The sequence below is a fragment of the Cucumis melo genome, chromosome 2, assembly GCF_025177605.1.
Source record: "Cucumis melo cultivar AY chromosome 2, USDA_Cmelo_AY_1.0, whole genome shotgun sequence".
Classification (NCBI taxonomy): domain Eukaryota; kingdom Viridiplantae; phylum Streptophyta; class Magnoliopsida; order Cucurbitales; family Cucurbitaceae; genus Cucumis; species Cucumis melo.
In genome coordinates, this window is record NC_066858.1 from 22,476,670 (window position 1) to 22,504,584 (window position 27,915).

The following is a 27,915-nucleotide window of genomic DNA, read 5'->3' on the forward strand; positions in this document are numbered from 1 at the left end:
GCTCCAAATTTCCATCGGCTTATGTGTAAAAGACAAGTTTATATTTTTTCAATTTCAAATTTATCTAATATTAGTGTATTTATTCATCCCTGTTCGTTCTAAAGAGGTAAATTCCCAGATCCAGTTTTTGAAAAGAAAAAAGATAATGTAGAATGACTTCTTGGGGACATTAAATTACCATAATATATTTCTATCTTCTTGTTCTCACTAACAAATCTCTATACTTACCCTCTCTTTCGTGGAGTTGCCTGCACAGACTCGTTGTATTGAAGAATATAGAAATACACTAACTTCACGATGTCATGACATCAACAATAAACATTTCGATAAAAAAAAACGGAGTTATTTGCCATTTTGAATATTTAAATATGTTTAAACAGTTAATTCACGTTCAATATGAATTCATAAGGTGAAGGCAAATACATATATCTATACAATGCCAAAAGGTGTTGTCTCAGAAATAGAATATGTCAAAAGGGCACAAACAAGTCTTGTGAGTTGCACCCAAGGCCAAAATTTATCTCAAACTTGCTTTCATTTTATCTTTAGTAACACAATAAAATTATGATTATGATTACAACGATTTGAACCCAAGTTCATCAAGTAATTAGCACAATTTCTCTTTCAAGATTACCTCAAATTCAACCAGGAATTCCTACATGGCGTTTGAATAAACCCTTTATTTAGTATTTCACAATCATTTTTATTTCCACAAATATCTGAATCAATCAATCAATCATTCTCAAAAGTTATTGGAACATCAGATCCATTTTAGTTCGAATCCTTTCATCACACAGACTATGAGCATCATTTCAAGAATGGGTTTCAGTTTGATTCTCTAGAAATCTAGAGCATTGCAATCGTTTATGGTATGTTTATTGTTTTGATTGGGACAGAGTCTCCATGTTTAGAGATCGCAGAAGCAGAGGCTGAGCACACAGAACGGTGGCCATTGCTATGATATTTCTTTCCTCCTTGTGGCGGCTACTGATAAATGTAGTATTCAAAACCCAGATTCTTGATTTAGTATGAGAAGCATCTTCTTACTTGTCATTTGCTCTTTTGATTTTACTTTCCTTCCGTCTGCTGCTGAAAATTATGGCTGTGGTTGTTAGATCATTCAATTTGAAGATTTCCTTCGTTTTTGCCGTTCTCCCCGAGGTACCCTTCTTCCACTGTTTCATCATGTTCCATAATGTGATTTTCCATTTCTAGGCATGTTCTTGGGGGTTTATGTTTGTGTGGATTTATTGGGGATTTTGGCCAAACTAGCGTTTGGGTATTTGTGGAATTGGTCTGTTACGGATCACAAGAGCTTGACCTTTTGGAAAGTTTTGAACGGACTGTCGTTGGTGATATTGATGATAGATCTTTTAAACAAGTTACTTTATTTCCTCTAATGTATTTTGAAGAATTAAATTTCTGTTGTGGGGATCCATGTAGTTCTTCTTTGTCTAAAAGAACTCATTACCTTACCTAACGTTGGTTGATAATATGACATTTTCGGTGAACATGTGTGAGGAAGTTTCGTTCATGTTTTGTGAATTTGTGTTCTGTCACCATATCTCACTACGTGGGGATTTTTGTTACGAGGATTGAGTATAATGTGTGAACTTGTTGTGGATTTAGGCCTAACAAGCTCCTGTTGTCTGTTGAGTTCGCTTATTATAAGTATAACAGGTGGCTTAGATTTCTTTTCATGGTTGGCCATTATCCCTTTTGGTGATTATGATGATAATTTCTTTTAACAAGTTGCCCCATTTGACCTAATATACTTGGAAGTATTAATTTTCTAATGCAGAGATTCCCGTAATCTTTCTTCAAGAACTTACTGCCTTAACTTGTGTTGGTTGTTATTTGATAGTATGTCATTTTCAAATTGCAAAGGGAAACTTGATTTCGGATTTTGCTTAGAGTGAGTTGTTATTTGTTTTCCATTTTGCAACATACGTGAAACTCTCTTGCATGATTAATTGCACAGACTTGTGCACTCCTGAAGTCCATGGACTTGGATTTTGAATAGTTTTGAGTAGGATTTGCAGTAATGAAAGAAAGGAGAAAGATGGTCTTCAAATCAGCTGCTTTTGAGTTTTTCATATCTGGGACTATACTAAAATTCTTTCAAAATTAGTTCCTTGAATTTGATTTCAAAACTATGTCAAGAGTATCATATCAATTTTTTCGAAATTAAACCAACTTTGTGAGAGGAAGATTTGTTAGTTGTTTCTTTCATTGGAGAAGACTGTCGTTATAGGCCAGCTGAATTGGCCTTTTCTGTTCAGAAAGTATACTGCAAGGTGGTCTAGGCATCAGTACACATTATTCTATCTTCTATATGGACTCCAGAAGTTATATATGTCATTTTTTCTTGTTGAGGCTGGCTATAAATTTAGATAGTTTGTACAATCCATTCTGTTTATGTTTTTAGCCATTGTTATGTGCTTATAAAGCATCTATATACTAGTCAATATTAATAAGTTGCCTGCGAATGGTGGATCGCTTTCTCCTCTTCAGATCCTTTTCAGAGGAATGGTAATGCTAGTTTTCTATAATATGAATTGGTTTACCATTGAAGGAAGAAGAAGAGGGCATCTGCTGTTGGATTAGTTTTATAACAAAAGAAGCATTTTTATTTATTTTTTTTACAAATAAAACTGTAGGTGTGCGGGGGGGGGTAATTCTTTTCTTTTATTAATTCTCCGAAGATTAACATGTTCCATAATTCCATGTGTAGATACACGTCAAGTACAGTTACCGGTTCTTTTGTGCAAACTCTCTATGAGAACGCATTGGAGATCAATATGAGAGGTGCTGGAAAGAGATTGATTGAGGAATCTGAAAAATGTTCTCACTCCAAGCTGGAAACTGGATCAGAGTTGATCTTTCCTCTGAAATTGACAAGATGTAGCAAAATATCCCATTCCAAGCAGAAAAAATCAAGAACTAAATCACATTCGCAGGCGATTTGTTCAACATTCAAGAGGAGATCTCTTCCTAAATCTTTGAGTAAGGGGAATAAAAATGTGACAATTAGACAACTTGCTGGTAAAACATTTTTGCTAAAAAAACTTGATACAAAACCGTCCAAGGAGTTACTCCTGTCAAAGCTTCAAGGTGGAAAATCTCTGCCATCAACTAATACGAAAGGGAATCCAGAAAAGGTTGAGCCGGTTGTCAAGATAAACCAACAAAGGAAAAGGAAGAAGAACAAAGGAAAAAAGGAAAAGGTGGAGTTAGATGAAGCTTCTCGCCTACAGAGGAGAACAAGATACCTTATCATTAAAATGAAGCTAGAGCAAAATCTTATTGATGCTTACTCTGGAGAAGGTTGGAAAGGCCAGAGGTAAAAAGTATTATTTCAACATCTCACCGTATTGAATTAAGTTATGTGTTTATTTTCTTATCTTGATAATGATAGAATTGATGTTTCTTCACCTCTTGTAACAAAGTATGGGAGAAGGAATGATGCGAGTTTGATGAGAGAGAATCTCTCTGAAAGAGATAGAGAAAACAAAAAAAGAAACAAGGATCGTGCAGGTCTGGAATTGATGAAATGTGGAATTAATAGGAGCAGCTTATAGTCATTAGCTTTCAATGTTTAATTTGGCCCTCTCTAATAGGATGCCGTCCCCTTCTAAAAAAATGGCTAGAATTGGACAATGAAAATTTCAATGAAGGCCAAGGAGATTTTATACATTTCCAGCAGCACGGAAACTTGCAGAAGTTAAATCCTTGCTGAAATGAAAATAGTGTATAAATGCGAACATTCTTACTACAAATGATTAACAAGCTATATTTAGCCTAAGTTCCCAAAATTTAGAGATCTTTATATATCTATCTTCCAAAGTCTTCTATTTCTTACTTCTTAAATTTCTTGTAAAGTAGCTTACTTCTTAAATTTCTTGTAAAGTAGCACATACAAATAGAACTTTTCCCTTGAAACCTAAGAGAAATACCAGATCCTATTCTTCAAAAAATGGACTTTGACAAAGTTGATATAGGTACACGTTACCCATCATTAATTGGATAGCCCTGCCAAAACCAAAACTACTGACAGAGATCTCACTTGTTGTTTCATAACAGGACAAGTGATTCTGAGTATCATAGTAGGCTCCTTTGCACACATGTTAGATATGCAACTTTTTTTAAAAATTAAAAAAAAATCTATTTTGAACTGAGAATTTCATTCGAATGACATTTCTGCTGAAGAAAAATGGAGAAGTGATGTTATTGTTTTTATCTTTTCCCTTGAATACAGAACGTAATGATATGAAACTGCTATTCTGTTAACCCAATACATCCTTACAGCAGCCTCAAAAAATTACAATAGTGTGTTATACTCCTCATTTCTTTTGTTTTATATTATTCCATGAAGAAATTTTTTTAAAAATTCAAATGATAAAGTTTTTTTAGAAGCTGAAACCTTTGTGTTGAAAGTAGAAATGATCTGACCTTTTGTTGTTATGTGGGTTTCTCTCCCACATAACTATTTACTACAGTCGAGAAAAAATTAGGCCAGAAAAGGAACTTCAGAGAGCCAAGAAGCAGATATTAAAGTGCAAACTTGGAATCCGTGATGCTATTCGCCAGCTGGATTTGCTTGGTTCAGTAGGATGCATCGAAGACTCTGTTATTGGTCCTGATGGATCTGTCTACCACGAGCATGTAAATAATGCAGTTAAAAGTATTCTGCGTTGAGCAAATTACGTGTGTTGGTTCTTTTTCGAATCAGATTAATTAGAGAACTATATTATCATTATGATTTATTCTGGGTGGACTACGGTTCATGCCTGAAGTTTTTATTATTTTAGTCATTAAAGAAAGGAGATAGATAAATTCATGCCATGAGGCATATTCAATGGGGTGCATAGATGATAGTCTGGAAGTAATGAACTCCGCTATTTTCTCTTGAACATTTTAACTTCTCAATTAACTTTTAGATTTGGGATATTGCTTGATGGCTTTTATCTAGTACCTTCTGCTTTGTTCTTTGACTGTTAGAAATGTGAATTGTGAGGGAAAGTTCAAACCATGGTCAGTTTAAAGGACCAAGTACTATGACATTTATTTTCTTACAATGAATTGATTATACATAGCCAGTAAAAGTTAGGATGCTATAATCTTGTATCTCAAATTCTACTGCATTAAAATCTGTTTTCTGTTCTCTAGATATTCTGTGCAAAATGCAAACTGCGTGAAGCTTTTCCAGACAATGACATTATACTTTGCGATGGGACATGCAACTGTGCTTTTCACCAAAAATGTCTGGATCCACCATTAGACACGAAAAGTAGTAAGTTGACACCCTATAATTTTCTCCTGAATTTGCGAACTGGGTTTTGATCTGGTAGCTTATGACATTGATTCCTGAAATTATATGTAGTTCCTCCAGGAGACCAGGGTTGGTTTTGCAAATTTTGTGAGTGCAAGATGGAAATATTGGAAGGAATGAATGCACATCTTGGTACTCGATTCCCATTGAACATTGGTTGGGAGGTTAGTTTCTTTGAAGATCCTCCAACTCAATTTCCATCTTTGTTTTAATGATAACTTTTCCTTCACATAATTTGTGATATTTGTATCAAAACCAGTTGTAATCACAAAATCCTACCCCTTCTCTGAATAGGACGTTTTCAAAGAAGAAGCTGCTTTCCCAGATGGTGGGAATGCGTTGCTTAATCATGAGGAAGATTGGCCCTCAGATGATTCGGAAGATGATGACTATGATCCAGATAAGAAGGAGAATGGCCATGACAACGGAAGTGAGGAAGAAAATGACAAGGATGTTTTGGAGGAGTCCAGTAGTTCAACCAGCCTGAGTTGGTCTTTAGATGGCGAGGATTTAATTCCTGGAGACGGTATTGGATGTGAAGATCACTTTGGTGCTGGTACCGGCATAGTTTCTGATGGATCCAATGAAGAGGGCATCACATGCGGCCGACGGCAGCGACAGGCTGTTGATTATAAAAAGTTATATGATGTAAGTTTATCTGCATTCTATTTCTTCCAAGCTTAGGAAGTAATATTCTCAGGCTGCCTGGCTACTGAAATTGAACATTTTGATTGAGCTTACCTGTTAATCAATTATAAAGACGGAAGAAAAATGTGGTAGTTGGATTGCATGAAGTTTGAGCCTGGGTGTACTAGAAAATTTTGAATCATAATCTGTATATATATATAAACTTCAAGTCATAGGTCCAATGCTGGTAAATTTCTCCTGTCAATATTATGATTTCTTGGAAGTTTTCTTTTTGGTTAGGAATCAAGAGAGAATTGTTGATCACGACAAATTTTATTATATTTTATTTTAGGAATAATCCTGTAAACCATTCTATGAGTGGCAAGGCACCACTGTTATCAATGAATAGTTACAATGGAGGATGCATTGCCTCCATTTTTTTTTTAAAGTTTCCTTTTAGAACTACAGGAAAATTATTAGTTTGTGTTGCATAGTATCACGAGGAATCTTCTGGAATCGATTTTAAGGATATCTTGTATATATTTGTAGTTGAGGTTGCAAGTCTTCCTTTCAGGAAATGTTTGGAAAGGATGCTCCAGCACACGAACAAGAAGTGAGTGAAGATGAAGACTGGGGACCTGCAAAAAGAAGACGGAGAGAGAAGGAATGTGATGCTGCAAGTACTCTCATGTCCCTCTGTGAAAGCGAAAAAAAGAGTCAAGACATTGACATGGAAGCAGAGAAAAAACTTCTCAATTCTCATGGTAGATCATTTTTCAGAATCCCACGTCATGCAGTTGAGGTACAGATTTAATCATCCAATGTGTAGTTTTTTCATTTAATGTTTAAAGGTGCATTTCTTCCAGTTTAACATGTTACCCACTTTGTGAACCTTACCAGAAACTTCGCGAAGTGTTTGCTGCTAATGAACTTCCCTCTAGAGACATCAAGGAAAACCTTTCTAAAGAATTGGGTCTTGATGCTGAAAAGGTAACAATAATCATATAAGTTATCAAATGCTGGAAAATGTGTTTTTCCTTTAAGAGATATATTAGACAAATTACTTAATGCTAATTTAAATCCAGTTGAATGCATTGATGAGCAAATAAAAGTTAGCCAATAGATATGTCGTATGTGCACCTTCTCTTTATAGGATTACATTCTATCCTGACGGTTAAATAATTGTATAATTGTTTTATGCAAATTGCATTTTCTAGGTGTGACTTGATTTCCATAGAGAATCGGTTGGTTGGTTTACGTTGTCATCTACAACTCTTTCTTATTCGTTACATGTCCATTTATAATTTAATTTGTCATCGAGTATACGTCTTGTTTTTCAGGTCAGCAAATGGTTCAAGAATGCACGATATTCTGCACTAAGAACTAGAAAGGTGAAATTGATGTCCTTGAGAACTTTTCAGTTCTTTTCCTGCTTTCTATGATTTCCGACATCTGCTAAAAATTTAGCAATCCTGTTCTTCTCACAGGATTATTTGTCCGTAGATGAAAACTGCGTTTGATTCCTTTAGAAGCAGTTCTTTAAACTTGATCAAATAATAGAACGATAGAAATAAAAGGCTTTTTATCTTGTAACAATTTTGTGCGTGCAGAAGACTCTGACTCTGATTCTCACATTCTTTTACATAACAGGCGGAGGGAGCAACACAACCCCATAGTTCTTATACGACTTCCAACGAGCCCAGATTAGCAGATTCAAAGGAAATGTCTGAGAATCTTCATTCATTAGAGGATGCACCAATAAAAGAACTGCAGCTGAAGTTGCGCGGAAGTCATAGCAAGAAAAAGCAGCACAGAAAATCATCACATGTATCTTCTAACCATAACAAGGTATCGTTTGCTCGTAACAAAAAAAATAATGACAATACATCTAGTTTTGTCCAATGCTTGACAAAATATAATCAAAGGCAAAGTAGCATCGAGGGGAACTCCAATTCAGGTGTGTTAGAAGGGTTTTTTTTTTTTTTTTTTTTTTTTTCAAAAAGAAAATGCGTTGAGAAAAGCTTAAAATATGAGGTTGATTCTTGTCTGAAAATCTGTTTGGAAGGACATTGCTTTCCTTTACTTCATTACTTAACTTTTCATTTTAAAGGCAATTCATATAATAGAATAGAACTGTTCTGGTTTTTAATTAAATTTGAAACATCGAAATATGACTAAGAAACCATGTCTGGAGTTAGGAATACTAGAACTGTTTCTGCGAACCTCTCTGTAATACAACTACACGGGTTTTCGTATTTTCATAAACTGCATTGGGAGCAAGAGCCCCTGATTTGATTATCGTCTAGTAATCATACCCCCAGTCTACTATTCTGTTATTTATTTATTTATTTTGTGCATGTTTAAAAAATACTCATGACTTGGAATTCTCAAAATTAACATAGACCTGATACATGATGCATATCATATAATATGATAAAATAATCTGATAAACCTCACCGAATACATGTTTTAGGCTCATTCAATATGGTAAGTATACCAAAAAGACCATCCTAGGTCGATCTTAGATATCCTAACTTTTCATGTCAAGCTTTTCCCGTTATGACAATGCATGTTAGAAACTGACTCATATTTAACTTGGGTCTGATTAATTTGCTTCATCCAGGATGCTTTTGATTTTGGCGATGATATAAGCTTGAAGAATCTCCTAAAGAAAAGAAAAACAAAGGTAAAGAAGAGGGTAAACTTTGTAGCTAGAGGTGAAGGTCAAGAAACAGAATTGGAGATGGAGAGATTGTGTAAAATTAAGGGTAGATTAGAGACAATGAAGCAGAAACTACTTAGACTAACGAAAAGGAAGGATGATGGGATTTTAGATAGGTCACACATGATTGAACAGTCTATTGTGTATGTTCCTGTGGCAGTGTTAAAGGAAAAGGTTTGATCTTGTACAGTTTACTTTCATTTTTCTATCCCATTTTCAAAGGTGGGGTCTTATGATATAATCTTAAATACCTGAATTTTGTTTTTAAACTTTCAATCAGATGCTTCAAGTTCCAATATTGCATATTAAGGAAATATTCTCTTAAAACATTACTTCTGTTAGATTTTGTTTCGACTCTAATCAGTGATAGTTGAATGGATGGCTGATCTTTTTTACTTACGAAATTAGAAGAAAATAGATCAATGATGAATAATGACATTTAGAAATTCATTTTCGAGGCTCGAAATATATACATTATACCAAAAGCTTCCATATATAGTGTTAGGTCTTAAGTATTGTATATTTTTTAAGTTTGATGAAAATTTTCCTTTTCCTTTTGTGGTTACTATTATACAAGACTTGAAAGAGGGCATGATAGACCTATTTGGACTTGAAATTTCCATCCAGATCAATCATGTTTTTCATCCAAACCATTGTAGTTTATAACTTTTGTAATGGAACAAAATCATTTCAGTTGTCAGAAATCACAAGTGCAGTAATTACTAGATATATATATTCCATATTTTCAATTTTTTTCTTTTTGTTTTCTTAACAATTCATTAAATTAGATTACAAAAGAAAATTTGAAATTTGCAGCTCACACCATCAATAAATACAATCACAATATTAACCCTTCAAGCAACATTTTATTAGTTTGTAATCACGTAATCAATCTCAAGAATGTTTAACAGTTAGTGTGAATTTTCCCTCAAAAGATTTCTGTTAGAGAAATGAAAAAGGAACAAATATATACTATACAATACCTTCAATGCATGCTATATTAGCAAGATTGATATAATGAATAATTTGAAGAGGATAATGGTATGAAATTTACAAAACATAATAATCATATCTAAATCATAATTTAAACAAAAGTCTTCTTTCTTCTGGTTATTCCTTTGGAGGCAAGGCTTCTCTAGTTGGAACCTTTGCAGACATCAAGTTAAATCAACTCCCCCATTTGAAGACATTAGACTGTCATGTCATCCTATATCTAGACTATTGATTTACTACAACAAATTTCACCATGCTACACTATTTAATAGGACACATGCAATAGTAATTGGAAAAAAAGTGAAAGAACATAAATCAAATGTGATTGCAATATCAATTTTATTTAACATAGCATCAATTCTTCTGATCACCCGACTCACACATGTTTGAGAGAAGTTGAATAAATGAGAAGAGACTAATGTTTGAAGAACCTTACTAGCAAATTTTATAGGCATGTTTAAAGAATGAAAGGTACAAAGATTAAAATGTACTTGAGATTTGAGATAGAATCAGTTCCTAGAAAAGGAAAAAGACAATAGATAGATCAATAAATGGCGAGAATTAAAAGAACACCAATTAAACCTAAATCTTTGCAATCACAGGACATAAACTTGTGAAAAAGAAACGGACCCAAGTGTTCCCTCCAACAATATTATCTTCTTTCACTTAACTATGTTTTCAAGTTTATAGCATCAAATTATCTACACTAAATTAATTTTCTTCCGGTTTACGCCGATGAAGGTACCCTAAAAAAGGGATGGGGTGAAACCAACACAAATAATATATATATTAATTAGTTATGTACTTGGATATTCAAGGAATGAGTACTGAAGAAGACATTTCCCCACTCTTGATAATGTTACACAAGCTATATAATGATTATTCTTCAGTGATTCTCTCTCCTGATAGTCTTTTAGAATATTACAGATTCATGTGGAACATCAGACAGCCACAGACCAATAAAATTTCCAATCTCCTTCGCTCTCATTTCTTTCTACCTCCTATACTTGACAATTGACACTAATCTCTCCACTAAATCACCTCAAACTCTCCTGGAATATTCAAAACGGAAAAGAGAGTGACTTCTTTAGTTTCATATTTTTGGTGTAAAAAATATAGCCCGAATCCACGAAACTATAATTCCTTTCTATGTAGGAGAAATTTTGAAATTAAACGATAGCGATAAAGTGCTTGACTAGCTATCAGTGTTCAATCAAATCTCAGGGACAAAAACAAATACAAAACTGCAAAAGATCTTGAACTATTCCAATTTCATTTCTCTACTCACTAACAAAAAGCAATTTCCATTTACCCACTTTTCCCTTGACAGACGTTCTCCAAGAGAAAAAGAGACAAAAAGCCAACAGAAGAAGATGGTAAATGGCTCACACATCATATTTAGTCCTTCATTTGCAACATACAAGATATTACTATTACAATGCTTCTTAAGGTAGAGAATATAAGACCCAATTTTAATCTGAATGACTTGATTTTGTAAGAAATATGGAGTTACGGCACTTGAATAGTATCAAGCAGTTCTCACCATATCAAGGTTTGTATTCTGTATCCTCTGTAAGGTTCTGCACATCACTTCTGCTCTTCGCCTCATCCAGTTTCCGTCTTTTGGAAGCTAACCGAGGCCTCAGCTACAAGTCCAGAGAGAGAAACAGTGAGAGAGAGAAAAGAGAATTAACTTTATCAATCCAGACCCAAGAGGGATGAGAAAAAAACGAATTTCCAAAAGATTAAGTCTGTAATATTAGTGGGGAAATGTAAGGAATATAGTTTGGATATTTGGAAAGAATATCAATCATTACCAAAGGACTAAAGGATTGGTTGCACATAGAGTATGTTGGAAGAGTTTTAGTCCCTCCCCATCGTTCTCATACACTTTGTAGTACATTATAATTCCACTTTCTAGATTTCAAATCCCCGGTTCTAATTTCCACAAATAGTTTTCTCAGGGCGGAGATAAGCTGGATGCAAATAGCTAGGGTAGATTGGGTGAATGTAAGAAGCTCCAACACTGCTTATTTCCACATTATTACATTTGACTGTAGGAAGAAAAATATCATTTGCAATGTGGAACACAGGGATGAGATAGGTTTGTCAAGAAAAGAGAAGATTCAGGGATAATTGAGCTCTATAGTATACTTCCAATAATCTTTTTATTAACATCAACACCATCAAGACGATGGATTAATCGATCTAGTTGTCTTTATAATCGTAGCAAACTATGTGCATGGTTTTAGTAGCTTATAAGACAGAACAAACTACACCAAACTTCAGAGGAGATGATTCATTTGATTATTTAAGGATTCCACTTTCCTTAGTTAAGAAGAAATATACTTTACACGGTTTTAATAGTGCTAATAAAACAGTGGATTACTTGAGAATAGACAGCAAGATGGTGAGCGTGTCGAAATTGATTTCGAAGAAGACATATTTCCATATTGATTGAGATTGGAGAACTTCTATATTTAATTGTTGCTTGGGCTTCGAGAACCTTTTACGAATTATTAAAGGAAAACAAGGAGACCCAATGTCTGGACAATGCATACAAAAAAATAATAATAATAATAAAAAAAAGAAAGGTCTGACTAAAAAATCTAACGTAACAGCAGATGTAGTGTAAAGACTACGTGAGAGAAATGACAATACCATCTCAATGTACTTCAACTGCTTTAAAACTTGACCCGTCTCCAATTCCTGCAATTTTGCACAAGGAATTGCCTTGATTATATTTATTGCAACCTACTATGATTAAACTTTTTCTGTGACTCAATCCAAATGATACAAAAGCAAAAGAGAGGAATAATGAAGACTAAAGCTCTCTCAGTGAATAATGACTCACAAATGAATTTGGTAATAGTAACTAATAAATAAGAAGCCCAAATCCTCCATTTATAAAGGAATAGCTCAACTAACTCAGAACTATTTACTAACAAAGTATTGAACGAATCTTGGTAGATCTCTAGTATTTTCTTTTTCACAGTGAAAGCTGGATTTAAAAAAAAAAAAGAAAAATCATTGACTAAAAGGAAATTATAAAACTCCCTATAAATTATAATTTCCATAATAAAACAATATCGTTCATCCACATGCATTATCTAGTCTCCACGTTGGTGCATTAAAATTCTACCTTTATGTGGACTTTGAGATTTCTCATCTTTGCAACAATGCAAAATTTGTAGAATTTCTATAAAAGAAAAGTTATTGATTATAGATGGCAAATTTATAGTGCAGGAACAAGATAAAAATGCGGAGAGAAGGTGAGACAATTACAATAAATAAAATTTGAAAAACAAGTTACCTTTATAAGACTAAATAGATAATGAAGAGGGCCAAGAGATCTATGATAGCCAGGGAAAATGACAAAACATAAGCAAAAGTTCTATGAGACAATGAATAATATAACAAACATCATTGGAAATAGACTCTACAACTAAAGGTTTTTTTTTTGGACAACCCACTTAACCCTACGATATTTGGGTGTCAAGAAAACTCGTAGGAAATTAATAATATCTAGGTAGGTGGTCATCGTGCATTGAACCTATGAACTCTTATTTAGTTGTTGAGATTGCATCTCCTTTTTTACAACTAGGCCGACAAATGATGGTTGACTCTACAACTAAGGTTTTAAACGTTGATGTCGGCAGAATTGTCAAGTTATCAATTTATGGAAATGTAGACAAAAATACTGATATCTCTAAAAAAAGATTAAAAATATAGAATTCGTAAAATATTTAAATTAAGAAATAAGCATTTGACATTTTAAAATAAGTTTAAATATCTATAGGGGTTAGTAATCTATGGGAATCTTGGAAACACGTGGGTTGAGCAGAAACCCCCAAAAAAAAAAATGTCCTTTGAATGCCCCTTCGATAGACAGATCTTAAGATTTGAGGCATGTTGCCAAACAATTAACATATGAATGAACATACAAGATTTCGCAATGACCTCTTGAAAATAATGTCAACTCCTAAAAAGAGTATTGCGTCTTCCAAAGAATTATGTATACAAGAACAAGAGAAAAAGACCCAGCATAAAGGTCATTTCACCTGAGGTACAGCACAATCTGCATGTGTCGGATCCCAGAGGATAGAGCAGAAGCATTCCCAGTCATCAGTTTGGACTTCAAAAAGAGGAGCCCTACAGTGCCAAGTTTTAAATTAAAAATAAATTGTACCCCGGGGTTTGGCATGTTCACAAAATTATAAAGATTCAAAATCATGAACAACAATCAAGAAATTGATGAAAAAGAAGAAATAGAAGCAAATCAGGATTTCATCCCCCAACTTTAGAAAAGATTGGAATACTATGACAACAAATGAATGCGTGAGCATAAATTTTATTTCCTGGCAAACGTTTAAAGAAATTAATTTAAACAATCAGCCACGAGAAGAACGCATAATAACCTAAACAACAAAAGAACCACAAGTTTAATCTTCTGTAAAAGAAGAAAGAAAGTCCTGCAAAATAGACAGGATATTAATCCTGCCTAAATTTTGAAATACAATAATATTTACCACTATAAGTTTTGTTTCTGATTGCAAAGTTCCACGGAAAAAAAGTTGAGATGGAGAAACAAGTGAACTTGTTAATGTAATAGAAATTGAGATCATGTAGAACACATATTAAGTTCCAAAATGCAAACAAGATATTAGTTAGAGAGAGCGTGAGAGTGCAGCATTTCCATACCTGCGCCACTTGCCACATATGCCTCCATTACCACCACCCACTCCATCTACAACTTGTTGACATTGAAGCCAATTTCCAATAGTGCTCAATCTACAAGCTTTATTGGTGCTCTGCTCCTATAATTTTGTTGGTTGAGAAGTAGAAAGTCAAGTCACTATTTTTTTCATTAATTTACAAACTCTGTTACTGAATGTAATTTAACACAAGCAAATCGATGCCTTACATGCATAAGAAAAGATTCTGAAGAATCCATTTCCAGTGGCTCTCCGATGGCATCAGTATCACTACATCAGCCAAAAAGAAATATATGCTTTAAGAGACTGCAAATGTGACCAGGAACTCAAAAAATTGATACTGAACCTAGCATGCATTTTCTCCATATCATGCCAAGTAAAGGTTCTATTGTAAGCATTATTTTTGTTATCTTTACTCTTCTCTTTGAGATAATTATAGGGGTAGCCTATGCCATCATGCGTTTTTCTGATCTTACACTACTAACTTTTCAACTAATAACTAATGTAAAAAAAAAATACAACAAACAGAAGTATCTGGGTTCGTAAACATATCATGATGTAACTATTCACTATAACTGTTATATCACCATTGACCCAATTTTTTTAAAAAAAATAGAAACAACTTTCAATGAGAAAAAAATGAAGAATACATGAGTGTACAAAAAACTAAACCCACAAAAAGAGATATCCCTCTACAGAAGAGACTCTAGCTAAGCAAAATAATGTCTATAAAACAGTAACAAAAGGTCTCCGAAATCGAATCCCACAAAGAAACATGATATCAAACAAGACCAACCTTGCTAGAGTCCCTATCCCTCCCTCTAAAGGTCCTATTGTTTATCTCACCCCACAAAGTCCGCCAAATTGCACACACCCCTACAAGCCATAAAAAGTGACCCATGCAGCAAATTGAGGAGGAACTTGCCAGGTAAAGAACCTCACTGTCCTCGAAATCTTAATCCTCCAAAGAACTGAAAAAACTGAGTCATGTAAGGCCAAATGATCAACCAGTCTACGAAGGAAGGTACACAAAAACTCCACCATAGGACTGGATCTCCAAACTCTCAAATCCCTTATCCTAGAGTGACCCACGAGAAAAGAAAGAAAAGAGGCTAGATCTAAGTTCTAGTGCTTCCCTACAGGAAAGGAAACAGTGGAACCCGTACGAAAAGGAACACAAGCTCCCAGACCAAACAAGGAAATCAACTATAAAATGGTTTATGAGAGAAGACAAATGAAACAACCTGGGAAATAAGGCACATGGAGGTCTCTCCCCCACCCAATGATCTTCCCAAAAATAAGTATTCCCTCCCCCACCGTACAATAGACTAAGTGAACAAAAGAAGGAAGCCCTTTTTTAAATATCCTTCCACAGGCTCTTCAAGCCAAATATTCAATTAAGAAGTTACATATACTTTAACATTCTCCTCACTCATGGATTTGAAAACTTTTAGAATGTCCAAAAGGTGAAAACCAACATTAACTCGAGAGGAAATGACATTCAAGTATTTAAACACAAATCTCCTACTCTAGTATAATGTTAAATCACTATTGAACCCAAAAAGTTTTGAACTTATCAATTTGGTGAATTTAATATATTGATACTTTAACAATAACTAATGTAAAGGTTCTTAAAAGAATTAACTATTTAAAGCCTCACAAAAGCGTTAACTCTTGTACCCACAAGACCTTCAACAATTGCATTTGTGCAAAAAGAAAATAACAAAAACCTATGCTTCTTCAGTCGAGCTTTGATGCAAGAAAAACTTGACTTTGATGCTAGAAAAACTATAAAAAGAAGGGTACAAAAAGCACAGACTCTAGATAGACTCGTCGACACCAAAAAGGTACAAAAGAACATAATAACAATAATAGTAAACTAACCACCATGGGTTGACCAAGTGGTAAAAAGGGAGACATGGTCTCAATAACAACTAAGAGGTCATGGGTTTAATCTACGTTGGTCACCTACTTAGGAATTAATTTTCTACGAGTTTCCTTGACACCCAAATGTTGTAGGGTCAAACGGATTGTCCCGTGAGATTAGTCGAGGTGCGCGTAAGCTGGCCTGGACACTCACGGATATAGAAAAAGTAATAGTAATAAACTCATGTACTGCTGGTGCTCTTTTGTGGGAGCCCCGGAAAGAATGAAACATAATGATTTTCAAAGATAAGTCCAGTTCCTTTATTATTTCTTCAGGCTGGACTTTTGGACACATGGTTTTTTTTTGCGACGTCACAGGCTTGCTCAAATCCTCCACAATTGTGAGGCTTTGATCATATATATAACTTTTTAGGGGAGAGGTTTCTCATCTTTTTTTCCCTTTCTTTGGATAAAAAACCATTTCATTGATATTGTGGCCTCCACAATACTACCATATAAACTTGAACATTCGTTAATGCCACAAAACTTGCGGCTGCAGGATAAACATTTTGCCTGAGCAACCAAAAATCTTACTACCATATAAACTTGAACAAACTCCATAGGGAGCTACCCTCTCTTTCTTGAGCTTTAATATGGTCCACTATGCTAATCATGTAAAAACAATGAAAAAAATACATCTTTGGTATATTGTTCAAAACAAAGTAATATCAATTAAAAAAGTACACAGCAAAAAGCTCAGCAAGAAGATATATTCAGCATAATAATTGTGAAAATAATAAATATAGTACTGAAAAAGGAAAAGAAAAACATTGTAAATACCCTTGGTTCTCACTTAGTCACTTCTAAATGCGAAAGGAAAACTCTTCTCTTCTAAATAGGGAAAGGAAAAAGGTAATATTTCGGAAGGACCCTTGGCTCTTACTGGTTGTGTGTGTTGTTTCTAAGTGGTTGAAATCAAAAAGTCTAATTTTTATCAAATGATTATTCTCTCAAATGAGAGGAGAAGTGTTGTATTTATAGAGAAATGTGAGTACAAGGTCCAAACTACCCTCTTCTAACTAACTTTCTACCTTCCCTCATTAAAAACAAGTAACTCTCTCTCTCTCTCACAGGTACACCACAGAGGCTCTGTGGAATTTCCTTAACACAAGAGAAGACAATTTATGCTGTTTGGGACCCATGTTTGTAGGAATATGTCGGAGCAGTGGTCTAGGAGGCTTTTTGTAATTATTCGATAGGTATGATTCTTATGGACTGGAAGCCCTTTTTAAGAGAGAGCAATGTAAGATAAGTGTTCAAATACAAATACAAAATCAAAATCCGTATCTTTGTCCTTTAAAATATAATGGTTTCTTCATCTAAATGGACCAAAAGAAGGCTATGATGAAGTTTAACCAAATGACTTCCCTTTTTCTCCAAAATGGGTGACCAAATAAGCTTAGATTCTAGCATGACAGAGGATCTCCCAGTAGAAAAATTGACCTCCCAGTAGTTAATTTGTCATCAAGACCATGTGTACTTCTTAAGAGAAATACCAACTTTCATTCATAAAAAAGATACAACGGTAATACCTTTTTGAAAATATACAAAAGTAATACAAAAAAGAAAAGGGAAGTCACAAGAAAAAAGAAATAGAGTAAGAAAAGAGATGGCTGACAAACTACAAAATTTATGAGAAAGGCCGCCAACTCACAACCATAAGAGATAAAAGAATAATCACTAAAATCCTTAATTATAAAGGTCCAACAATAGGGATCATAGTATTAGTATGAAGCCCCTAATCATATAAACTTGTATTAAGAGGGGTAAGAAGGAAAGTTAGTGATGGAATGTTGGTTAGTAGGTTGGAGGAGATTGTGTGTGGTACACCATACACTCTGATAGACGTCCATTATTTCTACAAGGGGAATGAAAGAGGGATACTCATAATTTTGGATGGGATTTATCCCCTTTGGAGGAGAGAAACCTGTTGGATGATATAATATTACACCTATTAGCTTAAGCTTTTGGGTCCATCAGTGATTTAAGGTGCCATCAGATCAAGTTGGTTCAGAAGGTCCTATGTTCAAACTTCTACAATGTTGGTTCCTCCCAAATTAATACTAATTTTCACTTGTTGGGTCTTTTTCATATTTCAAGCTCACAAGTGAGGTGGTGTTTGATGATATATAATTAAATTTACCTTCATCCACCACAAGTAAGGGGCTTTAGATGATATTAATTAAATTTATCTTCATCCACTAGCTTAAGCATTTAGGTTAGTTGGTGATTTAAGAAAACCAGCCTTCTAGATTGGTTGTAGTGTCTTTACATTTTAGTTTGCTTTGTTGTTATCTTGTTGAACTCTTAGAAGTTGCTGGTTAGTTTCAATAAAGCAATAATCGTTCTAGACTATTGTTGTGTTCTATGTAATTTTAGGTTAATTCAGGTGCCTATCACATAGCCAAGACCCAAACCTCACTCCAAGAACTTTTTGTGCCTTTTAAAACTTTTCTATTCACTCAAGCAAAAAATTTCAAAAGATCCCAGCGAGTCAATCTCTAATTTTCAATCCTTTCATGAAAGCATAGTGATTTATAGGAATTTTAATGGCCCATGGGCAACAACTACTTCTACCTCTCACTTAATGTTTCTGGTATCATTAAAAGTTCGGATAATGGTCAATAACATGAGTGCAATACCTCAGTTTTATTTCTGAACCAGGGGGTGGGGGGCAGAATCAACCTTCCCCAGAATTACCTAATAAAACCATTAATTTTAAGTTTGCATGAAGAAAAATATACATATAATTAAAAAATAACATACTCTGAAATCGGGCCAGACCAATCTGGAACTTCTGCTTGAAAACCTTTGCCAATCCGAACACCAGTTGTATAAGGTTCTGTGTCCTTTAACATTAATGCTATAGAATTTGATTCACCCTTGGAAGATCCATTTCTACTCAAGGTGTTTGTCAATTTCTTTGAGATAGCTTCCTTCAAAACTTTGTGCTTTTTTTTCAGACATGAATTGCAATACCACTCATCATTTGACACTTTCTTCATGCGATGATTGCAACATGAGACATGAAATGCATCTTCGCAATGATCACAGATTAACATCTTCAAGACTGATTCTGAAGAGCCACAAGTTTTGCACAATCGAAAACAATTATTGTCGCTTCTAGAATCACTTTCTTCCTCAGGAACATGAGCCATAGAAGATAACAGCCCATTGCTTCTAAGGATAGAGATGCATAGATCTCTTCCAGAAATATCCTCGACCGTATCCTCCATAACTTGAATGCTAGAAGAGGAGCACTCACCTGTGTCATCCACTTCAACTTTCAGGGAAGTTGAAACAAGTTCCATGTTTGACTTAGATGAGGAGCAGCTATCATTAATGCTGTCAACCTCCAAACTTTTTTGCAGGTTATTATTAGGTGTTTCGTCTGAACCATGCCCTTCCCCAAATATACAACCGTTGGCTGATTCTAGTTCTGAAACTTGAGTTTTTCCATCGCAAACAGGAAAAGGAGGGACAGCATTTCCAACAATTTCATGCTCGTGGTTACGTTGAGAAGCTGCAGCTTGCTCTTTGTCTTCTGCCAAATGACCATCACAACTAATCAAAGATATACAATCTGTCCCATTAGCCAAAAACCTGGAATCAGAACTGCCCCGCAGTTTCTTTCTCCTATATACTACATTAGATTTTGAACCTTCAGACATCATAATAGCAGTTGGAAAGGTCCTAGGAAAATTTAAGCAACGCAATCCACCATTGTTCTTCTTTTCCTCAATGATCGGTCCAGCTTTTCTGCAGCCATCATGAGAGAATTCATCACAATGGGGGCACATCTGTGAATTTCAAGAGCAAGCATGACATAAGACATTAAGTAGAAAAAAGGGAAGTCTTTCTAGAGCAGTGGAGCACATCCGATTATTATCTATCAGCATATTATCTCGGATAGACAAAAGGCAACATGCCTCTCTGAAGAAATTGAACTGCAGATCTCACGTAAATCTATAATCCATCAACAGGTTCTCAAAGATTTCTTTTAGTTTTCTGAAAAAAAGAAAGAAAGAATCGAACATAACTCCATTAATGTGTCAATCTCCTTCCTGATTGGAAGCCCTTCAAGTTGACATAGTCAATGACACGATGGCAAACCAAGAAAACACGGACAAAATCTCACCCAGGAACTCACCAAAATCTATCTACTCAGTCCCAATCTCCCCAACTACAAAACATTGAACCCTAAATTTTCCCACTCAAATAATAATATCCGTCCATCCAACTTCACATTATCGAGCAACTTAGAGAACAAAATATTATCCAAATTTATCTCATCCTCCTACACAAACCGTCCACTTTAAATCACAACCCATGAAATAAAAAAGCAATATACGCATGTAATTCTAAAGTTTTCGTCGACTACCACAACCACATCAGAAAAATCCATCATAACAGACCATATGTTCCACACTAATACCTCTTAAGTTAATCAGTTACATACTCAAATACTGCTAAAGAATCCATTCAAATAACAAATGAAGTTTAAAATCAAGCAACCAACAATTGAAAAATGGGCAAAAAAGTTGAACAACATCATGCTATACTCTGTTCCCGAATCTTAAAGTAGAGAGGAATTATTAAACTAACCAAAAGAAGCGTACAATCAGCCAGTTCTTCCGAATGATCAACCCAGTTGTGGAAGAAAAAAAAAATGCTTTCCTTTCTGCTCCTTTACCACTCAGAATCCCAGATTCATCTTAATTCAAAATTATGCGTTTTTATTTCTCTTTTTTTCTCTTTTATATATTGAAGAAAAGACAACGTCCGTGTTTATGAACTCAAATTGATTCATTGGGGGGTTTCCCTCACTACAATAGACGCAAACTTTTCACTTTGCCTTTGTAGACACTCATTTTGCATATTACAAATTTTCACCAAGTTTTTGTTTTTGATTTATCTTTTTTTCTTTGTAATATACAAAAGTGTTACAAAGAGAGAAAAGGCAAAATGACCAAAAATAATTGATGATTTCGAATAGGTGTATTTGACAGCTATAATTTATTGGGGGTTTTGTACGGGTGGACAGATCCTATCAAACTTGGAAAAAAAGACTTAAGAGTACATTGTGTAGCAAATATGCGTGTAGTTTGTGTTATTTTCTTGACCAAAAGTTAAAAAGTTTGAATATCTACAAAATTTAAAAAGGATTAAGAGAGATGTTAGAAAGTTAAACAATGCTATCGAATGAGAATATTTAATAAAACGACTTTCTAGATCGATCAATGCATCGACGCTAACATATAGTGTTCTTATTTAATGTGTATTTGTATGTTATAGACTAAATTTCACATTTTGAGAGAATCATTTAAAAGTCGTTTGAGACCTGCAAATCCATTGGTTAAGATCTACGTTACCTTTTGAAGCTTTAGCTTTTTTTATTATTCGATGACAACTAACCAACATCAACACATAAACAACATATGTCAACAAAAAAGCAAAACTTAATTGGTACTAGCGTACGCCAACGACTAGAAAGTTACGTGGTTCAGATCTCCTCACCTCCATTTGTAAGAAGTAAATAACAATAAAAAAACAGAACCAACATATCAATAGTCAATTTATTTTGAGAAACGTGTTAAGGACGTTAATAGAGCACAAAAGTAATAAAGCGGTCGATGTGGAAAAAGGTTTGTGTAAGTTATGTTGTACAAATGACTTCTTACCATATTGTTAAAAAGTCTAGATGGAAACTTTCTTTGAAACTAGTTTTTTAAACATATCAAGAATTTCAATTTTGCGATCTGTAAGAAGCAAATATATCTTAACTATTAAACTATCCTCATATAAGCCACCTGAAAGTGATTCAGTTTGTCGATATCATCACAACTCTAATAAGTTTAGAAGATAGAGACCTTGTCAGAATTTTCCTAAACACTACAATCCAAATGATACCATTTAATCATCAAATTTGTTCTTAACATTGAAGCAATCCCATCAAATTGTTCAAACATAAAATAATGAATACAATGTGTTAAATCTTAAAACTGACAATTTGAATATCAACTCATGATCACATAGTAATGGCAACCTTGTTTTGCGTTCCATCCAATAGAACAAATCGAAGGCCATGCAAAAAAGTGAAAAATGTAAAGAAACCTTCCAGATGGAAGAAAATGAATCACAGTCCCCAAAGAGGACAACGCAAGTTCCCACGCCATTCAAGCATTGTGTGTGCAACACCTCCATCTGAATTTCCTATCCCCCTTTCATTTGAGTTCTGGCTCTCCATAGTTTTGCATAAATGACACTAATTCAAGTTCAAAAGAGTGGTACAAAACCACTCATTTCAAATTCACTACCGCATTTGAATAAATTCAGAATGCTTCAACCAAGCAGCATTGGACAACAATAAAATAGTTCTCCTCTTGTTGTAAGCCACTATATCTATTTGCAAACATTTGAAGCTGAAAACTGATTCATAGTAGATATAAATGATTTAATTACAATTCGAGTTTGAATCAATATGTGAACGTATAGGACTAGTTCAGGTAGCAGTTCCAATGGCAAGGGGACAGATATTGTATATCATAACCTCGAGGTAGGCATCTTCAAGCTCAAAAACTGATATTGTTTGAGACGGGTACTAAATGTGCATTGAAATTCATCCATCGTTCGTCTTTGCCGAATTCAAAAGCTCTTCTCACTGCTAATGTCTGTTTCGACAGGAACAGAATCGTAACCAAAAGTAACCTCATTTCAAAAGCCTCTCATTGGCCTGCCTGATGGTTAACAAGAGGCCTGTGAGGTTTTGGAGCTGCAACAGAACACCATCACTTTCAATGAAACCTCTAAGATGTGATGCATTTTTTCATAGTCTCTTGATCCAAAAGAGAAAAATCTGATAGGTATATTACACCAACAAAATAAACGGATCTATTTGGGATATACAATATGCAATACACAGAGTGAACCAAGCAGATCAGACTATCAAATAATTCCACATACCATTGGGATTCCCCTGCTCATAAAAACTTCGAAAGAGACCAACTGCTTCTGATGCCATTATTCCTGCAGTACATTTGAACCCCCTTCCTAGCCCATTACCGCTATCATAACAAATTAAAGAGATTAGGCAATAACAAAGAAAAGTAATACACAAATTAATAAATAAAAAGACTAAAGAATATGAAAGGACTTCCTACACATGCTCAAATTATCAGCCCTCCCAAAAATCTAAACTCTCACGTACTTTAGTTTGTATTATTTGTATTACTTTATAGAATCCAGAACACATGAATTAGCCCTTTGTTCACGTGGGAGGATGATAGTGCAAAATGTAAAATCTGGATGAATTTATGTTGTCTTAAAACTTAACCTATTTATTGACACGGAAAAGAAAGCTTCCTACATAATAGTAGTCCAAGCCTGAAATAAATGATGACATGATCATTGCTGAGACATTGAATTCTGTGACCGTAACCTATAACTAAATACACTGCTTGGACCAATTGAACAAATGTTAAGGATAAAAGTTGCCCCCTTTGTGGTTTGGTGAAAGGGTGGATATTTGACAAAGGTCAAAGTTCGGCTCCCACTGTTGTGGAGCAATCAAAGTTGGGAAGCCTCCACCAAATAATGCTATTTTATATTCATTATCTTGAGGAATAGGAGATATCCGAGTGTCAGGCTATGTTAGGTATACTGGTATAGGGTTCAATTAGTAAAAGGATTTCTTAGCCCTTTTGTACTTTCTCTTGATTCTTTCATTTTTTTTTCAACAAAATTCAAGTCTTTTCACATAATAAAAAAAAGTTTAGTTAGTCTTTTTGTTTGTTTCCTTCATAAGCAAAGAGATTGAAGTTTCGCTTACTCCCCTCAGCTTTTCCACAAGCTTGCTCCAGAACAATATTAATTTTCATTTTTGAATTTAACAAAGGATAGCCACACGCAGAACTTGGACACATAAGCATGGAGAGCAAAGCTTGCATGCTCATGGGAGACACTCCCTCTTCAGTGTTCAACCTTTCTTTCACACTCTGAACTGATTTTCAAGTAATATTTGTAGTGTCAGTATTTCAGAATCTCAGATATTTAGATCCTTCTAACTTATAGGAGTAGTTTATAACTTATGAGGCTAGTAAATGATATCTAACTCATGACGTGACAACTGTCGTGATAGAGAGTTCTTACTGATAAAGCAAAAGTGATACAGAGTATCCTCTATGTCCCCTCGCGGGCACGACCACCAAAACACTCAATTTTATTTTGTTTATTGTCCTAAGTTTTCTTTTTCGAGAAGTATGAAGGGAAAATGAAAAACCTTAGTTACAAAATTTTCCCATGGCAGGTTTATTTTTATCCAACATTTTCTTGTAGGAACCTTGTTCAGGAAACAGAAACCATTTCGTTGAAGAAAGTTCAGTTAAAAGGAAGCATATGAATTGATAGCATGTAAGCACGGAATTGTACATAAAACTATACTTTAATTTCGAAAGGTGAACAACTAACTTGCGCAGTGTGTTCAATTCCAAATAGTCCATCACCCACAAATCTAAAATCTGATAATGGTAGATAAAGAAATTAACCTTGTAGGTGCCTCCCCGCTACCTAAGTGAAGCGACAATATAGATCCACATCCACCAAACTTATCATTTGCACAACCATAATATACTTCCTTTATACCTACAACAGAAGATCCAATAAGCAATGAATGAACCATGTTCACTGAAATTAAGTGAAAGGTAACTATGACCTAGGAGCTCTGACCCTTTGGGAAAACTGTTGCCTTTGGATTGAGAAACGAGAAAAGGAAAACAAAAGGGAAAAGAAAGCATACCAATTATTGATAGGGCAGAAGCACACATAATGCATGGTTCACAGGTAACATAAAGTTTGCACTTCGAGAATTTATCAGCCACTTCTGAGGTTGAAAGTCCATCTCTTTGCCATGCCTCAATCAGGATATCAATAGCTTCCATCTCTGCGTGTCTGGTGGCCTATGAGGATATGAAAAAAAATGTTCAGAAGAAAGCTTATGAACATTCTAACTTGTATGCAAAACAAGCCAGCAGAACACCACACTCTTAAGGAAAGTTCGGCTTGAGGTGATGGAAATCCCCGTGTACTCTTCCTTTAGATCTAAACTACACAAGCAGGGTTAACATTGCAATTCTTCCTTCTCTCTTCAATGGGATAACGTGATGTCTTAGCTTAGCTTATGTCTACCTTGCCTTAACACAAAAACTATGTGTGTGAAGTGAGACATTTCCCTTCCATTTATTAGGGCTCCCGAGAGTTAATTGACTTGAAAAAAGGGTTGCTACATGCAAAAAGATCTATTTCTCTAGAGGAAGGAAACTGACTCCTGTTCAAACAGTTATAAGTGGGATACCTAGTTTTTTCTTTTCCTTGTTTTGCTTCCAGAACTCGGTAAGTAAATTTCTTAATGACAAACTTCATGAGGGAAGGGGAAGGATTCTATTTGGTTAAGTGGGAGGTGGTGTTGAACTCCGTTGAACTTGGAGGATTGGGTATTGAAAAATTGAGATTATGAAATTAGGCTCTTTAGGCTAAATGGTTGCCGTAATTCTTCAAGGAGACGGACATGTGGTACAGGGTGATTATGAGTAGGTATATCCCTCCCCTTTTTGAGTGGGCTTCGTGTGAGGAGTTGAGAGGCCTTAGTAAAACCCTCTGGAAAGCTATCTCTTTTACTTTCCCCTTCTTCACTTAGTCTGTTAATGGCTTAGTTGGAGAAGGCTAAAATATTTATTTTTGGGAATTCCATGGGTGTGAGATAAGTATTTGTGTGTTTAATTTCCCCGTCCTTACTTTCTCTCAAATAAGAGATTACATTATGTGGTCACAATGTTGACTTCCCCGTACCCTTCTTCTTTGGCCTCTTTGGGCTCTTGTCGTCTTCTATCAGATAGAAAGGCAATTGATGCGGCAGGATTTTTTTTCTGAGAAGAAGGGGTATTAAGATTTGGACCCATATCCTTCTAGGGGATTCTTTTGCCATCCACATTTTTATACTTTATCTTTCCCCTTTTGCTTTGATGGTTGCTTTTGAGGTACATGTTTTCTCCTTTTTATGGAAGGTTAGAATTCCAAATATTTCCTCTTTATGTTTGAAACCCTTAAAAAATATATTTCCTGGTTGATTATTCTACTCATCCTACCTATTATTAACAAGACAAAGAGAAATGAGAAATGGAGAAATAGATCTCCTTATCTCAAACTCCAACTAACTCTTAATCTCTTACAGTCACTCTCAACTTTCTATAAAATGTAAATTGCGACTTTGTTAGTAAACTAGTATATAGTTGTCTTCACCCCATTCCTTTAAACTCAAGTTTTGTTTCCAAATAAAGAAGAATTATCCCTATTCTGGGTGGTTTATTGAGAAATACTAGCTTCAACAAATGTCAAGATATGTATGTCCGGAGGCATATTCACCCGCTAAGTAACAGCTGAACAACAACAATAATGTAATAAAGGATGGAGCCCAAGAAAAGGGGGCTACCTTAAATCGATGCCAACCACTAACTAACATTGAAAATTATGTTTGTTAAGAAAACGAGAAAGAAAGATAAGAACCATGATAGATTACATTTCGGGTCTCAGTAGTGCGGTTTCTTCCAGTGGCAATGACCATCCCATCTTCAACAATCACACAGCTGAATGTCAAGAATAATTAAGATAACTTCATAAGCAAGATCATTGGCACAGTTGCAAAAAAGGAAAAATCAAAGGGTTTAAGTTAGAACTACGATAACCATTTTCACCTAAATTCCAACCATTGTGTTTAAGCAAGAATTATTGGCCAAAACAGGTATTGAGACGCACCAAACAGTAAATTCATTACGCAACACGACAGGGTAAAAATAGAACAATAGCTTACCCCACAGGCACTTCAAGGCTGTGTAGTGCGAGTTTGGCCTGCCATGACATGGAAAAATATTGAGTTACTATGAAGATAAATAAATTTGACACCAATAAGACAAACATTTAGGTTTAACGACAATTTAATACTCGTCTATTTAACCAAGTTTAAGCTAGTCGATGAAAGTAAATTTAATTGTATATCTTCCAACATGTTTTATGAAATCAGAACAGTTAAACAAGAGTATAGCAGCACCTCAATGACATTAGATAGTAACGATTGAAACCCTGATGCATGGGAACTAATGTTTCCTGGAAAGTAAACGAACGAACTACAAACAATTTGAGTGTGGATATGTAATATTTTAACAATTACGAAACTAAAATTCACCATCCTCGTATAGAGAAGCGAATCACCTGCTGAATGGCAAGCTCCATAAATCTAAGAGTACCGGAAGAGCAATCCTCCACTGAAGAATCCATCTTAAACTAGAAAGGCGAGGATGAGTTAAGTAGAAGAAGAAGGAAGGACGAAGGACGAAGGACGAAGGACGGAAGACGGAGGGCGGAAAACCCACGATGAGAAATGAGTTAATTTTAATTTTAAGCGAATCGAACCGGTTAGGCTTGGGTCGGTAATATTATTGTTGTAAACCAGTCCAACCCGAATTGAACGGAGTCGGTTCAGTTCGGTTTTTTCACACCTATTTAAACTAGGTCTTCTAAGCAATGTAGGGTATTTCTCTCTTTGAAATTTA

The 27,915-nt window shown here is 34.9% G+C and overlaps 3 protein-coding genes across 11 annotated transcripts; 1 reads left to right on the forward strand and 2 right to left on the reverse strand.

The window, feature by feature from the left end:
* Positions 1 to 474: 474 nt before the first annotated feature.
* On the forward strand, positions 475 to 8,950 carry LOC103494238 (pathogenesis-related homeodomain protein). Of its 3 annotated transcripts, XM_008455341.3 has the most exons (12): positions 503 to 996; positions 1,116 to 1,161; positions 2,735 to 3,343; positions 4,500 to 4,665; positions 5,170 to 5,293; positions 5,384 to 5,496; positions 5,627 to 5,980; positions 6,534 to 6,761; positions 6,860 to 6,949; positions 7,300 to 7,350; positions 7,610 to 7,807; positions 8,583 to 8,950. In XM_008455341.3, the coding sequence occupies exons 3-12, from the start codon at positions 2,802 to 2,804 to the stop codon at positions 8,859 to 8,861; spliced, it is 2,145 nt and encodes a 714-aa protein (XP_008453563.1). In that variant the 5' UTR covers positions 503 to 996; positions 1,116 to 1,161; positions 2,735 to 2,801; the 3' UTR covers positions 8,862 to 8,950. The 3 variants fall into 3 exon arrangements, with proteins under 3 accessions (XP_050936929.1, XP_008453563.1, XP_008453562.1); XM_051080972.1 differs by having other exon boundaries at positions 475 to 1,161; positions 7,610 to 7,916; XM_008455340.3 differs by having other exon boundaries at positions 503 to 1,161.
* A 1,975-nt stretch (positions 8,951 to 10,925) lies between these two features.
* LOC103494237 (uncharacterized) lies at positions 10,926 to 21,294 on the reverse strand. 6 transcript variants are annotated; one of them, XR_007818759.1, is made up of 9 exons: positions 20,921 to 21,256; positions 19,082 to 20,115; positions 14,599 to 14,659; positions 14,376 to 14,491; positions 13,736 to 13,826; positions 12,988 to 13,027; positions 12,817 to 12,873; positions 12,336 to 12,383; positions 11,306 to 11,320 (listed from the first exon to the last, which is right to left on the reverse strand). XR_007818759.1 is itself a non-coding variant. In XM_008455339.3 (8 exons), the coding sequence occupies exons 2-8, from the start codon at positions 19,987 to 19,989 to the stop codon at positions 11,222 to 11,224; spliced, it is 1,380 nt and encodes a 459-aa protein (XP_008453561.1). In that variant the 5' UTR covers positions 19,990 to 20,074; positions 20,921 to 21,256; the 3' UTR covers positions 10,926 to 11,221. The 6 variants fall into 6 exon arrangements, 4 of the variants coding, with proteins under 4 accessions (XP_008453561.1, XP_008453559.1, XP_008453560.1 ...); XM_008455339.3 differs by lacking the exon at positions 12,988 to 13,027 and having other exon boundaries at positions 10,926 to 11,320; positions 19,082 to 20,074; XM_008455337.3 differs by lacking the exon at positions 12,988 to 13,027 and having other exon boundaries at positions 10,926 to 11,320.
* Positions 21,295 to 22,518: 1,224 nt separating this feature from the next.
* LOC103494236 (tRNA-specific adenosine deaminase TAD2) lies at positions 22,519 to 27,771 on the reverse strand. Of its 2 annotated transcripts, none has more exons than XM_008455334.3 (7): positions 27,575 to 27,771; positions 27,177 to 27,214; positions 26,886 to 26,952; positions 25,110 to 25,269; positions 24,859 to 24,955; positions 23,279 to 23,379; positions 22,519 to 23,087 (listed from the first exon to the last, which is right to left on the reverse strand). In XM_008455334.3, the coding sequence occupies exons 1-7, from the start codon at positions 27,638 to 27,640 to the stop codon at positions 23,041 to 23,043; spliced, it is 576 nt and encodes a 191-aa protein (XP_008453556.1). In that variant the 5' UTR covers positions 27,641 to 27,771; the 3' UTR covers positions 22,519 to 23,040. The 2 variants fall into 2 exon arrangements, with proteins under 2 accessions (XP_008453556.1, XP_008453555.1); XM_008455333.3 differs by having other exon boundaries at positions 22,699 to 23,171; positions 27,575 to 27,743.
* Between the last annotated feature and the right edge of the window lie 144 nt (positions 27,772 to 27,915).